Below are 19,609 nucleotides of genomic sequence, written 5' to 3'. Positions count from 1 at the left end.
ACTGCACCACGTACACACCACACAGCATACACACTGCATAGCATACACACTGCACATCATATACACTGCACCACATACATACCACACAGCATACACACTGCATAGCATACACACTGCACATCATATACACTGCACCACATACATACCACACAGTATACATACCACACAACATACACACTGCACAGCATACACACCACACAGCATATACACTGCACCACATACATACCACACAGCATACACACTGCACCACATACATACCACACAGCATACACGCTGCATAGCATACACACTGCACATCATATACACTGCACCACATACATACCACACAGCATACACACTGCACATCATATACACTGCACCACATACATACCACACAGCATACACACTGCACAGCATACATACCACACAGCATACACACCACACAGCATATACACTGCACCACATACATACCACACAGCATACACACTGCACAGCATACACACCACACAGCATATACACTGCACCACATACATACCACACAGCATACACACTGCACCACATACATACCACACAGCATACACGCTGCATAGCATACACACTGCACATCATATACACTGCACCACATACATACCACACAGCATACACACTGCACATCATATACACTGCACCACATACATACCACACAGCATACACACTGCACCACATACATACCACACAGCATACACACTGCATAGCATATATATCACACAGTACAGCACACACCGCACAGCATACACAGCAGAGCACCGCGGTTACCACCTGCAGGCCCCCCTTACAGAGCTCCATGTGCAGCGCTCACCTCCTGGTCTGTGTCGGATCTCAGGACGGATCGGTCAGTGATGACAATCGCTCTGGAAATCTGTCTGAAAAAGCGAGAATTACCTGTAAATTAATATTTATACTCAATTATTTATTAATTATAACAAACACAATGTATCACACCCATCATATAACAAACACAATGTATCACACCCATCATATAACAACACAATGTATCACTCCCATCATATAACAACACAATGTATCACTCCCATCATATAACAACACAATGTATCACTCCCATCATATAACAACACAATGTATCACTCCCATCATATAACAACACAATGTATCACTCCCATCATATAACAACACAATGTATCATACCCATCATATAACACAATATATCACTCCCATCATATAACAAACACAATGTATCATACCCATCATATACCAACACAATGTATCACTCCCATCATATACCAACACAATGTATCACTCCCATCATATAACACAATGTATCACTCCCATCATATAACAACACAATGTATCACTCCCATCATATAACACAATGTATCACTCCCATCATATAACAACACAATGTATCACTCCCATCATATAACAACACAATGTATCACACCCATCATATAACAACACAATGTATCACACCCATCATATAACAACACAATGTATCACTCCCATCATATAACAACACAATGTATCACACCCATCATATAACAACACAATGTATCACTCCCATCATATAACAACACAATGTATCACTCCCATCATATAACACAATGTATCACTCCCATCATATAACAACACAATTTATCACTCCCATCATATAACAACACAATGTATCACTCCCATCATATAACAACACAATGTATCACTCCCATCATATAACAACACAATGTATCACTCCCATCATATAACAACACAATGTATCACTCCCATCATATAACAAACACAATGTATCACTCCCATCATTGCTGAAATGATACGGGCTCCTGATAACACTGCCAGGGCCTTACCTGTAGTAGAGGACTGTGTACCTGATAACACTGCAGGGCCATTACATGTAGTAGAGGTCCGGACACCTGATTACACTGCAGGGCCATTACATGTAGTAGAGGTCCGGACTCCTGATAACACTGCTGGGCCCTTACTGTAGTAGAGGTCCGGACACCTGATAACACTGCAGGGCCATTACATGTAGTAGAGGTCCGGACTCCTGATAACACTGCCAGGCCTCACCTTTAGAAGAAGACTGTGTACGTGATCACAATGCAGGGCAATTACCTGTACTAGAGGTCCAGACCACTAATAACACTGCTGGACCCTTACCTGTATAAGAGGTCTGGACACCTGATAACACTGCTGGGCCCTTACCTGTATAAGAGGTCTGGACACCTGATAACACTGCTGGGCCCTTACTGTAGTAGAGGTCCGGACACCTGATAACACTGCTGGGCCCTTACTGTAGTAGAGGTCCGGACACCTGAGAACACTGCTGGGCCCTTACTGTAGTAGAGGTCCGGACACCTGATAACACTGCTGGACCCTTACTGTAGTAGAGGTCCAGACACCTGATAACACTGCTGGGCCCTTACTGTAGTAGAGGTCCAGACACCTGATAACACTGGTGGGCCCTTACTGTAGTAGAGGTCCGGACACCTGATAACACTGCTGGGCCCTTACTGTAGTAGAGGTCCGGACACCTGATTACACTGCTGGGCCCTTACTGTAGTAGAGGTCCGGACACCTGATTACACTGCTGGACCCTTACTGTAGTAGAGGTCCGGACACCTGATAACACTGCTGGGCCCTTACTGTAGTAGAGGTCCGGACACCTGATAACACTGCTGGGCCCTTACTGTAGTAGAGGTCCGGACACCTGATTACACTGCTGGACCCTTACTGTAGTAGAGGTCCGGACACCTGATAACACTGCTGGGCCCTTACTGTAGTAGAGGTCCAGACACCTGAGAACACTGCTGGGCCCTTACTTTAGTAGAGGTCCGGACACCTGATAACACTGCTGGGCCCTTACTGTAGTAGAGGTCCGGACACCTGATAACACTGCTGGGCCCTTACTGTAGTAGAGGTCCGGACACCTGAGAACACTGCTGGGCCCTTACTGTAGTAGAGGTCCGGACACCTGATAACACTGCTGGGCCCTTACTGTAGTAGAGGTCCGGACACCTGAGAACACTGCTGGGCCCTTACTGTAGTAGAGGTCCGGACACCTGATAACACTGCTGGGCCCTTACTGTAGTAGAGGTCCGGACACCTGATAACACTGCTGGGCCCTTACTGTAGTAGAGGTCCGGACACCTGAGAACACTGCTGGGCCCTTACTGTAGTAGAGGTCCGGACACCTGATAACACTGCTGGGCCCTTACTGTAGTAGAGGTCCGGACACCTGATTACACTGCTGGGCCCTTACTGTAGTAGAGGTCCGGACACCTGATAACACTGCTGGGCCCTTACTGTAGTAGAGGTCCGGACACCTGATAACACTGCTGGGCCCTTACTGTAGTAGAGGTCCGGACACCTGATAACACTGCTGGGCCCTTACTGTAGTAGAGGTCAGGACACCTGATAACACTGCTGGGCCCTTACTGTAGTAGAGGTCCGGACACCTGAGAACACTGCTGGGCCCTTACTGTAGTAGAGGTCCGGACACCTGATAACACTGCTGGACCCTTACTGTAGTAGAGGTCTGGGCACCTGATAACACTGCTGGACCCTTACTGTAGTAGAGGTCTGGGCACCTGATAACACTGCTGGACCCTTACCTGTAGGAGACCTGGGTGCAGCTGCTTCCTGGCAGGTAGCTGTCCCCTATAACCACGTAGCGGCAGCTGATCCGCTTCCCTCTGCTGTCAATAACCGCTTTACACCTAAAAGACACAGGAGAGGGGTCAGTGATACAGATGCTAGAGTGGCCACTGCATCGCACACATATACTGCGGCGCTGTCCCTGTACATGCTGCATTCACATTGAAGAACAAATGTATAAAGCAAAGATTGAAACCTGTGGCCCTCCAGCAGCTGCAAAACTACAAGTCCAATCATGCCCGGACAGCTAGAGGGTCAGCCACTCTCCATGATACATTGTAACACTTTCTGCTTGAGTAGAGATAACCTATTATAAGAATCCATATAATGTATAATATATAATGATACAGGAGCTGTGTATAATATATAACGATACAGGAGCTGTGTATAAAATATAATTTATAACGATACAGGAGCTGTGTATAATATATAATGATACAGGAGCTGTGTATAATATATAATGATACAGGAGCTGTGTATAATGTATAACGATACAGGAGCTGTGTATAATATATAATGATACAGGAGCTGTGTATAATATATAATGATACAGGAGCTGTGTATAATATATAATTTATAACGATACTGGAGCTGTGTATAATATATAATGATACAGGAGCTGTGTATAATATATAATGATACAGGAGCTGTGTATAATATATAATGATACAGGAGCTGTGTATAATATATAATGATACAGGAGCTGTGTATAATATATAATGATACAGGAGCTGTGTATAATATATAATGATACAGGAGCTGTGTATAATATATAATGATACAGGAGCTGTGTATAATATATAATTTATAATGATACAGGAGCAGTGTATAATATATAATTTATAACCATACAGGAGCTGTGTATAATATATAATGATACAGGACCTGTGTATAATATATAATTTATAATGATACAGGCACTGTGTATAATATATAATGATACAGGAGCTGTGTATAATATATAACGATACAGGAGCTGTGTATAATATATAATTTATAATTATACAGGAGCTGTGTATAATATATAATGATACAGGAGCTGTGTATAATATATAATGGTACAGGAGCTGTGTATAATATATAATTTATAATGATACAGGAGCTGTGTATAATATATAATGATACAGGAGCTGTGTATAATATATAACGATACAGGAGCAGTGTATAATATATAATTTATAACCATACAGGAGCTGTGTATAATATATAACGATACAGGAGCTGTGTATAATGTATAATGATACAGGAGCTGTGTATAATGTATAATGATACAGGAGTTGTGTATAATATATAATAATACAGGAGCTGTGTATAATATATAATGATACAGGAGCTGTGTATAATGTATAATGATACAGGAGCTGTGTATAATGTATAATGTATAATGATACAGGAGCTGTGTATAATATATAATATATAATGATACAGGAGCTGTGTATAATATATAATGATACAGGAGCTGTGTATAATATATAATGGTACAGGAGCTGTGTATAATATATAATGGTACAGGAGCTGTGTATAATATATAATGATACAGGAGCTGTGTATAATATATAATGGTACAGGAGCTGTGTATAATATATAATGATACAGGAGCTGTGTATAATATATAATGATACAGGAGCTGTGTATAATGTATAATGATACAGGAGCTGTGTATAATATATAATGGTACAGGAGCTGTGTATAATATATAATGGTACAGGAGCTGTGTATAATGTATAATGATACAGGAGCTGTGTATAATATATAATGATACAGGAGCTGTGTATAATGTATAATGATACAGGAGCTGTGTATAATGTATAATGATACAGGAGCTGTGTATAATATATAATGATACAGGAGCTGTGTATAATATATAATGATACAGGAGCTGTGTATAATATATAACGATACAGGAGCTGTGTATAATATATAATGATACAGGCACTGTGTATAATATATAATGATACAGGAGCTGTGTATAATGTATAATGATACACGAGCTGTGTATAATATATAATGATACAGGAGCTGTGTATAATATATAATATATAATGATACAGGAGCTGTGTATAATATATAATGATACAGGAGCTGTGTATATTATATAATGATACAGGAGCTATGTATATTATATAATGATACAGGAGCTGTGTATAATATATAATGATACAGGAGCTGTGTATAATATATAACGATACAGGAGCTGTGTATAATATATAATGATACAGGAGCTGTGTATAATGTATAATGATACAGGAGCTGTGTATAATGTATAATATATAATGATACAGGAGCTGTGTATAATATATAATGATACAGGACCTGTGTATAATGTATAATATATAATGATACAGGAGTTGTGTATAATATATAATGATACAGGAGCTGTGTATAATATATAATGATACAGGAGCTGTGTATAATATATAATGATACAGGAGCTGTGTATAATATATAATGATACAGGAGCTGTGTATAATGTATAATAGTACAGGAGCTGTGTATAATATATAAAGATACAGGAGATGTGTATAATGTATAATATATAATAATACAGGAGCTGTGTATAATATATAATGATACAGGCACTGTGTATAATATATAATGATACAGGAGCTGTGTATAATGTAATATATAATGATACAGGCGCTGTGTATAATATATAATGATACAGGAGCTGTGTATAATATATAATGATACAGGAGCTGTGTATAATATATAATGATACAGGAGCTGTGTATAATGTAATATATAATGAAACAGGCGCTGTGTATAATATATAATGATACAAGAGCTGTGTATAATGTATAATGATAGCTGTGTATAATGTAATATATAATAATACAGGAGCTGTGTATAATATATAATGATACAGGATCTGTGGATAATGTATAATATATAATGATACAGGAGCTGTGTATAATGTAATATATAATGATACAGGAGCTGTGTATAATGTAATATATAATGATACAGGCGCTGTGTATAATATATAATGATACAGGAGCTGTGTATAATATATAATGATACAGGAGCTGTGTATAATATATAATGATACAGGAGCTGTGTATAATGTATAATAGTACAGGAGCTGTGTATAATATATAAAGATACAGGAGATGTGTATAATGTATAATATATAATAATACAGGAGCTGTGTATAATATTTAATGATACAGGAGCTGTGTATAATGTAATATATAATGATACAGGCGCTGTGTATAATATATAATGATACAGGAGCTGTGTATAATATATAATGATACAGGAGCTGTGTATAATGTAATATATAATGATACAGGCGCTGTGTATAATATATAATGATACAAGAGCTGTGTATAATGTATAATGATACAGGAGCTGTGTATAATGTAATATATAATAATACAGGAGCTGTGTATAATATATAATGATACAGGATCTGTGTATAATGTATAATATATAATGATACAGGAGCTGTGTATAATGTAATATATAATGGTACAGGAGCTGTGTATAATATATAATGATACAGGAGCTGTGTATAATTTATAATAGTACAGGAGCTGTGTATAATATATAATGATACAGGAGCTGTGTATAATATATAATGATACAGGAGCTGTGTATAATATTTAATTTATAATGATACAGGAGCTGTGTATAATATATAATGGTACAGGAGCTGTGTATAATATATAATGATACAGGAGCTGTGTATAATATATAATGATACAGGACCTGTGTATAATGTATAATATATAATGATACAGGAGCTGTGTATAATATATAATGATACAGGAGCTGTGTATAATATATAATGATACAGGACCTGTGTATAATATATAATGATACAGGAGCTGTGTATAATATATAATGATACAGGAGCTGTGTATAATGTATAATGATACAGCTGTGTATAATGTATAATATATAATGATACAGGAGCTGTGTATACCTGTAACCATAACCCCATAGATAGATAGCCGTTTCCCTCTATACATTGTCACACTATATGGCGGCTCCTCCTCATCTCCTGGCATTGCTGCCATCACGGTGACCCGCCGCCCGCTGTCATGTGATCCGGTGCGGGGATCATGAATCACGCTCGGCCTCCATTGACCTTCCTTCAATGTGTCTGGTGAGAAGAGTGGAGGGGACCATCCATCTCCAGCGGAGCCATGAGTTATAAAGGTTCTTTATGGACCTCATTACCCAAACTAATGGACTAAGGGGCCGCATCCTTGAGACGGACCGGCCGACACTGACACACAGAGCGCTCTCATATTTCAGCACAAATATGTAAATTTCTGCACAATTTTCCATCTTTTTTTTATTAAAGAAATATAAATTTATTGGATTTGTGGGATGATGTGAGGGACAAGACGGTGTCGGGGTCGGAGTCCTAAGTGGCTGCGGACAAAGCGATGATGTAGAGAGTGATGACGGCCATATATCTCCTGCCAGGAGGGAAGAGGCCTCCAAAGTTACCGAGAGGAGAAGTGTCAGAAGTTTCCTCCTGTCCCAGAGCATTGTCTACACTGGATACAGCTGAGAGCAGGACTAGCTATGTACAATGTATCAGTCTGGGGCTCACAGAGCATTGTCTACACTGGATACAGCTGAGAGCAGGACTAGCTATGTACAATGTATCAGTCTGGAGCTCACAGAGCATTGTCTACACTGGATACAGCTGAGTGCAGGACTAGCTATGTACAATGTATCAGGCTGGGGCTCACAGAGCATTGTCTACACTGGATACAGCTGAGAGCAGGACTAGCTATGTACAATGTATCAGTCTGGAGCTCACAGAGCATTGTCTACACTGGATACAGCTGAGAGCAGGACTAGCTATGTACAATGTATCAGTCTGGAGCTCACAGAGCATTGTCTACACTGGATACAGCTAAGAGAAGGGCTAGCTATGTACAATGTATCAGTCTGGGGCTCACAGAGCATTGTCTACACTGGATACAGCTGAGTGCAGGACTAGCTATGTACAATGTATCAGGCTGGGGCTCACAGAGCATTGTCTACACTGGATACAGCTGAGAGCAGATATAGCTATGCACAATGTATCAGTCTGTAGAGCTCACAGAGCATTGTCTACACTGGATACAGCTGAGAGCAGGACTAGCTATGTACAATGTATCAGGCTGAGGCTCACAGAGCATTGTCTACACTGGATACAGCTGAGAGCAGGGCTAGCTATGTACAATGTATCAGGTTGAGGCTCACAGAGCATTGTCTACACTGGATACAGCTGAGAGCAGGACTAGCTATGTACAATGTATCAGGCTGGGGCTCACAGAGCATTGTCTACACTGGATACAGCTGAGAGCAGGACTAGCTATGTACAATGTATCAGGCTGGGGCTTACAGAGCATTGTCTACACTGGATACAGCTGAGAGCAGGACTAGCTATGTACAATGTATCAGTCTGGAGTCCAGGCTGTAGAGCTCACAGAGCATTGTCTACACTGGGTACAACTGAGAGCGGGACTAGTCCTGCTCTCAGCTGTATCCGGTGTAGACAATGCTCTGTGAGCTCCAGATACATTTTACATAGCTAGTCCCGCTCTCAGCTGTATCAGTCTGGAGTCCAGGCTGTAGAGCTCACAGAGCACTGTCTACACTGGATACAACTATAAACAGGCAGAGATCATGAAGATGTATAAGAAATGAAGCAACAGGCAGATAATGTGGTTCTTGTTCTCTGTGGATAAGCCATATCTGCCCCGCATGGGAAAAAAAGGATCTACCATGCAGGCATTGGTGACAGGTTCACCCCCCCTTACCTGCACTGCCTTATTTATAAAGATGGCCGGACCATAAGAACAATGATGCCCTTTGCCCCTCTGCCATTCTGTCTTGCACCCCTCCTGATAGTATGTAAGCTGATGCATGCGAGCAGGGACCTCACTCCTTATGTATGGACAATTATATGTATATCTCTGTAATGTCTATATTTTGTCTATGTATGTACCCCCAGAATTGTAAAGTGCTGCGGAATCTGTTGGTGCTATATAAATGAAAATTATTATTATTATTATTACTATTATTATTATCTACCATGTGTTCGGTGTCTGTTTCTCACTTACACCCTGCAACACTAAGAAAAACCATAGGCAAGAGAGGCGCTGTTTCTGTAAGATGGAAATAACCCTTTTTTTAACACACACACACTAATTTCTATGGCAGGTCACTCCTTCAAGCACGGTGACCCCACCCCCACCCCACCATTGGAAGAAGTCACATGATATATGGACATTTTCATTTGCTGTCAATGTATCAAGTATGTGGTAAATATCAGGGATGTATGAGTGCAGGTAATGATCTTACTATAATGTCACCCCTCGTATTACGCATTCGGCTCTCTGCTTTACATAATGCATTTACTTCTGCTGTAAAGCGCAGGTTCCCTTTAAATGGTGAATCTCCCGGCTGCAGAATATTCCGGACTCCTATCAGATCCGGTGAATATGAATCACGACCCCGGCAGCCGCTTCTCTTCTGTATTATGGAACCATTTTCCTAACCTGCTCGCACAGGTGACAATTGCGCGGTGGGGAGACATTAACCTCCCTATATTACGGTGAAATATAACTCAATCACCCGTCACCGTGATGGATCTCATTCACTAAAACGTCTCGGCTGCTCCTAATCCTTAAGAAATAACATGTAAATCCCTGCATCTCGTATCCGCAGCTACAAACCTCGCCTCAGTGCCGCCACTGAGAAGACAAAACACCTGGGGAAACCGTTCCGACACTGAACCTAGAGAGCGTCAGCAAGCGGGATTAACCCCGTCCTGACTGCAGGAGAAAGAGGAGCAGTGAGGAAGGGAATATACAGGGATCAACTAGACGATGGGGAAAGTGTATAATCTGTATAATACCCCCCCATCCTCCCCATTATCTATATATCACACTCCCCCTATTATCTATATACGGTAATATTACACTCCCCTATTATCTATATAATATCACACTCCCCCTATTATCTATATAATATCACACTCCCCCTATTATCTATATAATATCACACTCCCCTATTATCTATATAATATCACACTCCCCTATTATCTCTATATAATATCACACTCCCCCTATTATCTATATAATATCACACTCCCCTATTATCTATATAATATCACACTCCCCCTACTATCTATATAATATCACACTGCCCTATTATCTATATAACATCACACTCCCCTATTATCTACAGTATATAATATCACACTCCCCCTACTATCTATATAATATCACACTCCCCTATTATCTACAGTATATAATATCACACTCTCCACATTATCTCTATATAATATCACACTCTCCACATTATCTCTATATAATATCACACTCCCCCTATTATCTATATAATATCACACTCCCCCTATTATCTATATAATATCACACTCCCCCTATTATCTATATAATATCACACTCCCCCCATTATCTATATAATATCACACTCCCCCTATTATCTATATAATATCACACTCCCCTATTATCTATATAATATCACACTCCCCTATTATCTATATAATATCACACTCCCCCTATTATCTCTATATAATATCACACTCCCCCTACTATCTATATAATATCACACTGCCCTATTATCTATATAACATCACACTCCCCCTATTATCTATATAATATAACACTCCCCTATTATCTATATAATATCATACTCCCCCATTATCTATATAATATCACACTCCCCTATTATCTATATAATATCACACTCCCCCTATTATCTCTATATAATATCACACTCCCCCTATTATCTATATAATATCACACTCCCCTATTATCTATATAATATCACACTCCCCCTATTATCTATATAATATCATACTCCCCCTACTATCTATATAATATCATACTCCCCCTACTATCTATATAATATCACACTCCCCCTATTATCTATATAATATCACACTCCCCCTATTATCTATATAATATCATACTCCCCCTACTATCTATATAATATCACACTCCCCTATTATCTCTATATAATATCACACTCCCCTATTATCTCTATATAATATCACACTCCCCTATTATCTCTATATAATATCACACTCCCCCTATTATCTATATAATATCACACTCCCCCTATTATCTATATAATATCACACTCCCCCTATTATCTATATAATATCACACTCTCCTATTATTTATATAATATCACACTCCCCCTACTATCTATTTAATATCACACTCCCCCTATTACATTTATAATATCACATATTACAATATCCCTCTATTATCTATATAGTATATAGATAATAGGGAAGTGTGATATTATATAGATAATGGGGGAGTGTGATATTATATAGATAATGGGGGAGTGTGATATTATATAGATAACAGGGGGGGGTGATATTATATAGATAATGGGGGGAGTGTGATATTATATAGATAATAGGGGAGTGTGGTATTATATAGATAATAGGGGGAGTGTGATATTATATAGATAATGGGGGGAGTGTGATATTATATAGATAACAGGGGGAGTGTGATATTATATAGATAATGGGGGGAGTGTGATATTATATAGATAATGGGGGGAGTGTGATATTATATAGATAATGGGGGGAGTGTGATATTATATAGATAATGGGGGGAGTGTGATATTATATAGATAACAGGGGGAGTGTGATATTATATAGATAATGGGGGGGGAGTGTGATATTATATAGATAATGGGGGGGGAGTGTGATATTATATAGATAATGGGGGGAGTGTGATATTATATAGATAACAGGGGGAGTGTGATATTATATAGATAATGGGGGGGGGAGTGTGATATTATATAGATAATAGGGGGAGTTTGATATTATATAGATAATGGGGGGGAGTGTGATATTATATAGATAATGGGGGGAGGGGGAGTGTGATATTATATAGATAATAGGGGGAGTGATATATAGATGATGGGGGGAGGGGGAGTGTGATATTATATAGATAATGGGGGGGTGTATTATATGTATAATAGGGGGAGTGTGATATTATATAGATAATGGGGGAGTGTGATATTATATAGATAATAGGGGGAGTGATATTATATAGATAATGGGGGAGTGTGATATTATATAGATAATAGGGGGGTGATATTATATAGATAATAGGGGGGTGATATTATATAGATAATGGGGGGAGTGTCATATTATATAGATAATGGGGGGAGGGGGAGTGTGATATAGATAATGAGGGGGTGTATTATATATTATAGGGGGAGTGTGATATTATATAGATAATAGGGGGGGTGATGTTATATAGATAATGGGGGGAGTGTGATATTATATAGATAATAGAGGGGGTGATATTATATAGATAATAGGGGGAGTGTGATATTATATAGATAATGGGGGGGAGTGTGATATTATATAGATAATGGGGGGGTGTATTATATATAATAGGGGGAGTGTGATATTATATAGATAATAGGGGGAGTGATATTATATAGATAATGGGGGGGAGTGTGATATTATATAGATAATGGGGGGGAGTGTGATATTATATAGATAATGGGGGGGAGTGTGATATTATATAGATAATGGGGGGGTGTATTATATATAATAGGGGGAGTGTGATATTATATAGATAATAGGGGGAGTGATATTATATAGATAATGGGGGAGTGTGATATTATATAGATAATGGGAAGAGTGTGATATTATATAGATAATAGGGGGAGTGTGATATTATATAGATAATGGGGGGAGGGGGAGTGTGATATTATATAGATAATAGGGGGAGTGATATTATATAGATGATGGGGGGAGGGGGGGTGTGATATTATATAGATAATGGGGGGGTGTATTATATATATAATAGGGGTAGTGTGATATTATATAGATAATGGGGGAGTGTGATATTATATAGATAATAGGGGGGTGATATTATATAGATAATGGGGGGAGTGTCATATTATATAGATAATGGGGGGAGGGGGAGTGTGATATAGATAATGGGGGGGAGTGTGATATTATATAGATAATGGGGGGAGGGGGAGTGTGATATTATATAGATAATGGGGGGGTGTATTATATATATAATAGGGGTAGTGTGATATTATATAGATAATGGGGGAGTGTGATATTATATAGATAATAGGGGGGTGATATTATATAGATAATGGGGGGAGTGTCATATTATATAGATAATGGGGGGAGGGGGAGTGTGATATAGATAATGAGGGGGTGTATTATATATTATAGGGGGAGTGTGATATTATATAGATAATAGGGGGAGTGATATTATATAGATAATGGGGGAGTGTGATATTATATAGATAATAGGGGGGGGTGATATTATATAGATAATGGGGGGGGGTGATATTATATAGATAATGGGGGAGTGTGATATTATATAGATAATAGAGGGGGTGATATTATATAGATAATAGGGGGAGTGTGATATTATATAGATAATGGGGGGGAGTGTGATCTAAATAGATAATGGGGGGGAGTATTATATATTATAGGGGGAGTGTGATATTATATAGATAATAGGGGGAGTGATATTATATAGATAATGGGGGAGTGTGATATTATATAGATAATGGGAAGAGTGTGATATTATATAGATAATAGGGGGTGTGTGATAATACATAGATATTGGGGGAGTGGGATATTATATAGATATGGGGTGAGTGTGATATTATATAGGAAGACCATTTCCTCTCCTCCTCTTTTCTGTGGGACCTGTGAAGAGACAGGTAAGGTATAGGCCTCATTGATGGCTCATACAGGATGATACATGGTGTATATCACCTCGCTGTACAATAACAAGGAAGCCTGACAGTCCCCATATATGAGCATCCCTAACCCTGGCACAGGCATAGCCTCATATACACCGAGTATGATTATATACAGTAGGTGCCACATGATACAGTCACATTCATACAACACAATCCACCGCGTAACAAAGACGATTTAATGCACCGAGCAGGAAATGAAATTGTCTGGAATTTCCTCCATTTGTCACAATGTTGCAGAAGTAACCACATCCCCCCCCCCATATTACACATCATGTACACAGGGCCAGCTTTGATTTACACCCCGTACACCTTTAGAGAACGGAGCGGCAATGTTTGCACCTTTCCCTCCCTCTCTCTTTATCTGCCGCTGAACATTACGGCCATAACTCAGGGACAGAACAGTCGTTCAAAGGACATGAAAGGAGCTGCAAAAACATAATGTGTAAATGGCTCTATTCTGTGAACATGAAAGGCGCGCGGCGATCCCGGCACCGCGCTGACCTCATCAAAGGAGAGTCCACGGCTTACGGTCATCGCTCTGGAGGAATGGCTCCAATTATAAACAGCATTTTACAGGTTAAATCTACATAGGACCAGGAGCAAGGCCGGAAATCCTGAGCTTTACCTACCTAGTACTGAGTGACCATTACATCCCCTCCTATACAGGCATGATGAGCACTGCAGCTCTGGATATGACTGGAGTAAATAACACATGATGTGCACTGCAGCTCTGGAAGTGACTAGAGCATATAAAACATGATGTGCACTGCAGCTCTGGAAGTGACTAGAGTATATATCATATGAGGTGAACCGCAGCTCTGGTAGTGACAATAGTATTATAACACATGATGTGCACTGCAGCTCTGGAAGTGACTGGACTATATAACACATGATGTGCACTGCAGCTCTGGAAGTGACCGGAGTATATATCATATGAGGTGAACCGCAGCTCTGGTAGTGACAATAGTATTATAACACATGATGTGCACTGCAGCTCTGGATATGACTGGAGTAAATAACACATGATGTGCACTGCAGCTCTGGAAGTGACTGGAGTATATATCATATGAGGTGAACCGCAGCTCTGGTAGTGACAATAGTATTATAACACATGATGTGCACTGCAGCTCTGGAAGTGACTGGACTATATAACACATGATGTGCACTGCAGCTCTGGAAGTGACTGGACTATATAACACATGATGTGCACTGCAGCTCTGGAAGTGACCGGAGTATATATCATATGAGGTGAACCGCAGCTCTGGTAGTGACAATAGTATTATAACACATGATGTGCACTGCAGCTCTGGAAGTGACTGGACTATATAACACATGATGTGCACTGCAGCTCTGGAAGTGACCGGAGTATATATCATATGAGGTGAACCGCAGCTCTGGTAGTGACAATAGTATTATAACACATGATGTGGAATGTGAGTGGATGTGAGTGGAATATATACTGTAACACATAATGTGCACTGCAGCTCTGAGTGTGACTATGGTATATACACTCGATGTTCACTGCAGCTCTGGAAGTGACTATGGTATATAACACATAATATGCACAGTAGCTCTGGAAGTAACTGGAATCAGGATAAGTATCCAAGCTAAGTTACACTCCTGGCTCATTATGTCTATAGAATTACACCATGAAATGAGGTCCAGAGGTGAAGCAAGTTCTCCAGCGCAGCAGGGACCGAGGGGTTAACTCAACCTTCAAGAGCAGGGATAGAAAGGGCAGGGTAGTTTATGACAACAATCTACCTAGAACTCATTAAAGTCTTTTCTCTGGGAGTGACATGCATTATCAGCAGAGATTAATCTGATGAGTCTTTAGGTGAGCTCCATCTAAAAAAAAAAAAAAAAAAAAAACCTCCGCAATAACAGGAGCTTTGTGTCATCTGATGAAAATCAATTAGACTGGTAAGGCCAGAAGAAAAACTAACATCAGTCATCGCCAGCCCCCCGGCAGCTCCAATGATTTGTCTTCCAAGCCTGGCTGATCAGGAGCTGCAGTAATATCACCGGGGAAAATTCATTTATTTTCCATACTGAGGGCCCAGCTCCCTCATTGTCCACCACCAATACACAGATTACTTTTAATCAAGGCTGATATGTCATTAATATCCACTGCTCTTTGAAGTTTTTTTGTTTTTTTTTTTTTGCTTCCTTTAATCGAGTGCGGCATTTTTCTTGAGCTATTTGCCTGTAAATAAGAGAAGGTTAAAGGGAAAGTCTCTTACTGTGAGGAGTGGGCGTCCACCATCAGCCCCCGCAGGGAGTGCTGCAGGCAGTAGATCCCCCCGAACACCGCGCTCATCCTGCAGGAAAGACACAGGCTGTTATATAGAGTCTTGTAGGGATCCGCAGCATATACAAGACGTCACACAAGGTAAAGAACACAGACAGCAGAATCCCAGAGACCCCTACAGTAGAGCATTCTGGGAGTTGTAGTTTTGCAAGAACACACATAATCTGGTAAAGTCCCATGTGTTACATTGTGTCCTGCAGATAGAACCCGGTACTGGGTGTAATAACCAAATCATCTATATGGCTACGCTTACACACAGTATTTGCATCAGTCCAGGAGTTCGGTGAAAACACAGAAACTGGGAAAATCTTTCCAGTATAATTTTACCCTGTCAGATCCACTCCTGGTTTTGGTTGAAAAAGACTGATGGAAATCCTGTGTGTGAACATAGAGACTGACACCTGCACAGTGTAATACCAGAGACTGACACCTACACAGCGTAATACCAGAGACTGACACCTACACAGCGTAATACCAGAGACTGACACCTACACAGCGTAATACCAGAGACTGACACCTACACAGCGTAATAATAGAGACTGACACCTACACAGCGTAATAATAGAGACTGACACCTACACAGCATAATACCAGAGACTGACACCTACACAGCGTAATAATAGAGACTGACACCTACACAACGTAATACCAGAGACTGACACCTACACAGCGTAATACCAGAGACTGACACCTACACAGCGTAATAATAGAGACTGACACCTACACAGCGTAATACCGGAGACTGACACCTACACAGTGTAATACCAGAGACTGACACCTACACAGCGTAATACCGGAGACTGACACCTACACAGTGTAATACCAGAGACTGACACCTACACAACCTAATAATAGAGACTGACACCTACACAGTGTAATACCGGAGACTGACACCTACACAGCGTAATACTGGAGACTGACACCTACACAGCGTAATAATAGAGACTGACACCTACACAGCGTAATACTGGAGACTGACACCTACACAGCGTAATACCAGAGACTGACACCTACACAGCGTAATACTGGAGACTGACACCTACACAGCGTAATAATAGAGACTGACACCTACACAGCGTAATACTGGAGACTGACACCTACACAGCGTAATACCAGAGACTGACACCTACACAGTGTAATACCAGAGACTGACACCTACACAGCGTAATACCGGAGACTGACACCTACACAGCGTAATACCGGAGACTGACACCTACACAGCGTAATACCAGAGACTGACACCTACACAGCGTAATACCAGAGACTGACACCTACACAGCGTAATACCAGAGACTGACACCTACACAGCGTAATACCGGAGACTGACACCTGCACAGTGTAATACCGGAGACTGACACCTACACAGTGTAATACTGGAGACTGACACCTACACAGCGTAATACTGGAGACTGACACCTACACAGCGTAATACTGGAGACTGACACTTACACAGCGTAATACCAGAGACTGACACCTACACAGCGTAATACCAGAGACTGACACCTACACAGCGTAATAATAGAGACTGACACCTATACAGTGTAATACCAGAGACTGACACCTACACAGCGTAATACCAGAGACTGACACCTACACAGCGTAATACTGGAGACTGACACCTGCACAGTGTAATACCGGAGACTGACACCTACACAGCGTAATACTGGAGACTGACACCTACACAGCGTAATAATAGAGACTGACACCTATACAGCGTAATACTGGAGATTGACACCTACACAGCGTAATACCAGAGACTGACACCTACACAGCGTAATACCAGAGACTGACACCTACACAGCGTAATACTGGAGATTGACACCTACACAGCATAATACTGGAGACTGACACCTACACAGCATAATAATAGAGACTGACACCTATACAGCGTAATACTGGAGATTGACACCTACACAGCGTAATACCAGAGACTGACACCTACACAGCGTAATACCAGAGACTGACACCTACACAGCGTAATACTGGAGATTGACACCTACACAGCATAATACTGGAGACTGACACCTACACAGCATAATAATAGAGACTGACACCTACACAACGTAATACTGGAGATTGACACCTACACAGCGTAATACTGGAGACTGACACCTACACAGTGTAATACCAGAGACTGACACCTACACAGCGTAATACCAGAGACTGACACCTACACAGCGTAATAATAGAGACTGACACCTACACAGCGTAATAATAGAGACTGACACCTATACAGTGTAATACCAGAGACTGACACCTATACAGTGTAATACCAGAGACTGACACCTACACAGCGTAATACTGGAGACTGACACCTACACAGCGCAATACCAGAGACTGACACCTACACAGCGTAATAATAGAGACTGACACCTATACAGTGTAATACCAGAGACTGACACCTACACAGCGTAATACCAGAGACTGACACCTACACAGCGTAATACCGGAGACTGACACCTACACAGCGTAAAAATGCTTTTTCTTAGAGACTCAAGACCCTGATGGCAAACCTATGACACGCGTGTCAGTCCTGACACGTGTAGCCATGTTCGCTGACACGCGGACGCATACAGAAAAGTATGCTGCCACATGCCGACTCCATCACAGCCCTGGCGGCGCCAAAACTAGAACAGAAGCAAGGATGCACCCTGGCCTCTGACCCAGCACTGTGTTCACGTACAGGCCGTTTCCTGTACAGCCCGGGCGCTGCTGTGGTGATGTCACCCGTACACTTCAATTGGAAGCAGGGGCCGTGGCCGGCCGCAGCGGCACCACACTTAAGCCCTGCCTTGCTCCTTGCGCACTCCTTTGAGGAGGGATGGAGAGTCAGGGAGTAGTGTGTGTGTGGGCAGGGATGGGAGGGGGAGTAGTGTGTGTGTGGGCAGGGATGGGAGGGGGAGTAGTGTGTGTGTGTGGGGAGGGATG

At 40.8% G+C, this 19,609-nt stretch overlaps 1 protein-coding gene across 3 annotated transcripts in view; it reads right to left on the bottom strand.

The window, feature by feature from the left end:
• LOC138802421 (rab proteins geranylgeranyltransferase component A 1-like) overlaps positions 1-19,609 on the bottom strand; it is an 88,136-nt gene that overhangs the window by 19,001 nt on the left and 49,526 nt on the right. For 2 of the 3 annotated variants that reach the window (XM_069985705.1, XM_069985703.1), the window contains exons 9-11: positions 16,614-16,691; positions 3,582-3,686; positions 818-881 (exon numbers count right to left, since the gene is read on the bottom strand). In XM_069985705.1, the coding sequence (XP_069841806.1) occupies positions 818-881; positions 3,582-3,686; positions 16,614-16,691 (247 nt within the window). The other variant, XM_069985706.1, reaches the window with a different exon arrangement.

This window comes from Dendropsophus ebraccatus, chromosome 10 (genome assembly GCF_027789765.1).
Source record: "Dendropsophus ebraccatus isolate aDenEbr1 chromosome 10, aDenEbr1.pat, whole genome shotgun sequence".
In the NCBI taxonomy this organism is placed as follows: domain Eukaryota; kingdom Metazoa; phylum Chordata; class Amphibia; order Anura; family Hylidae; genus Dendropsophus; species Dendropsophus ebraccatus.
Note: the sequence above shows the minus strand (reverse complement) of the source record. Positions and strands in the feature narration are given on the sequence as shown.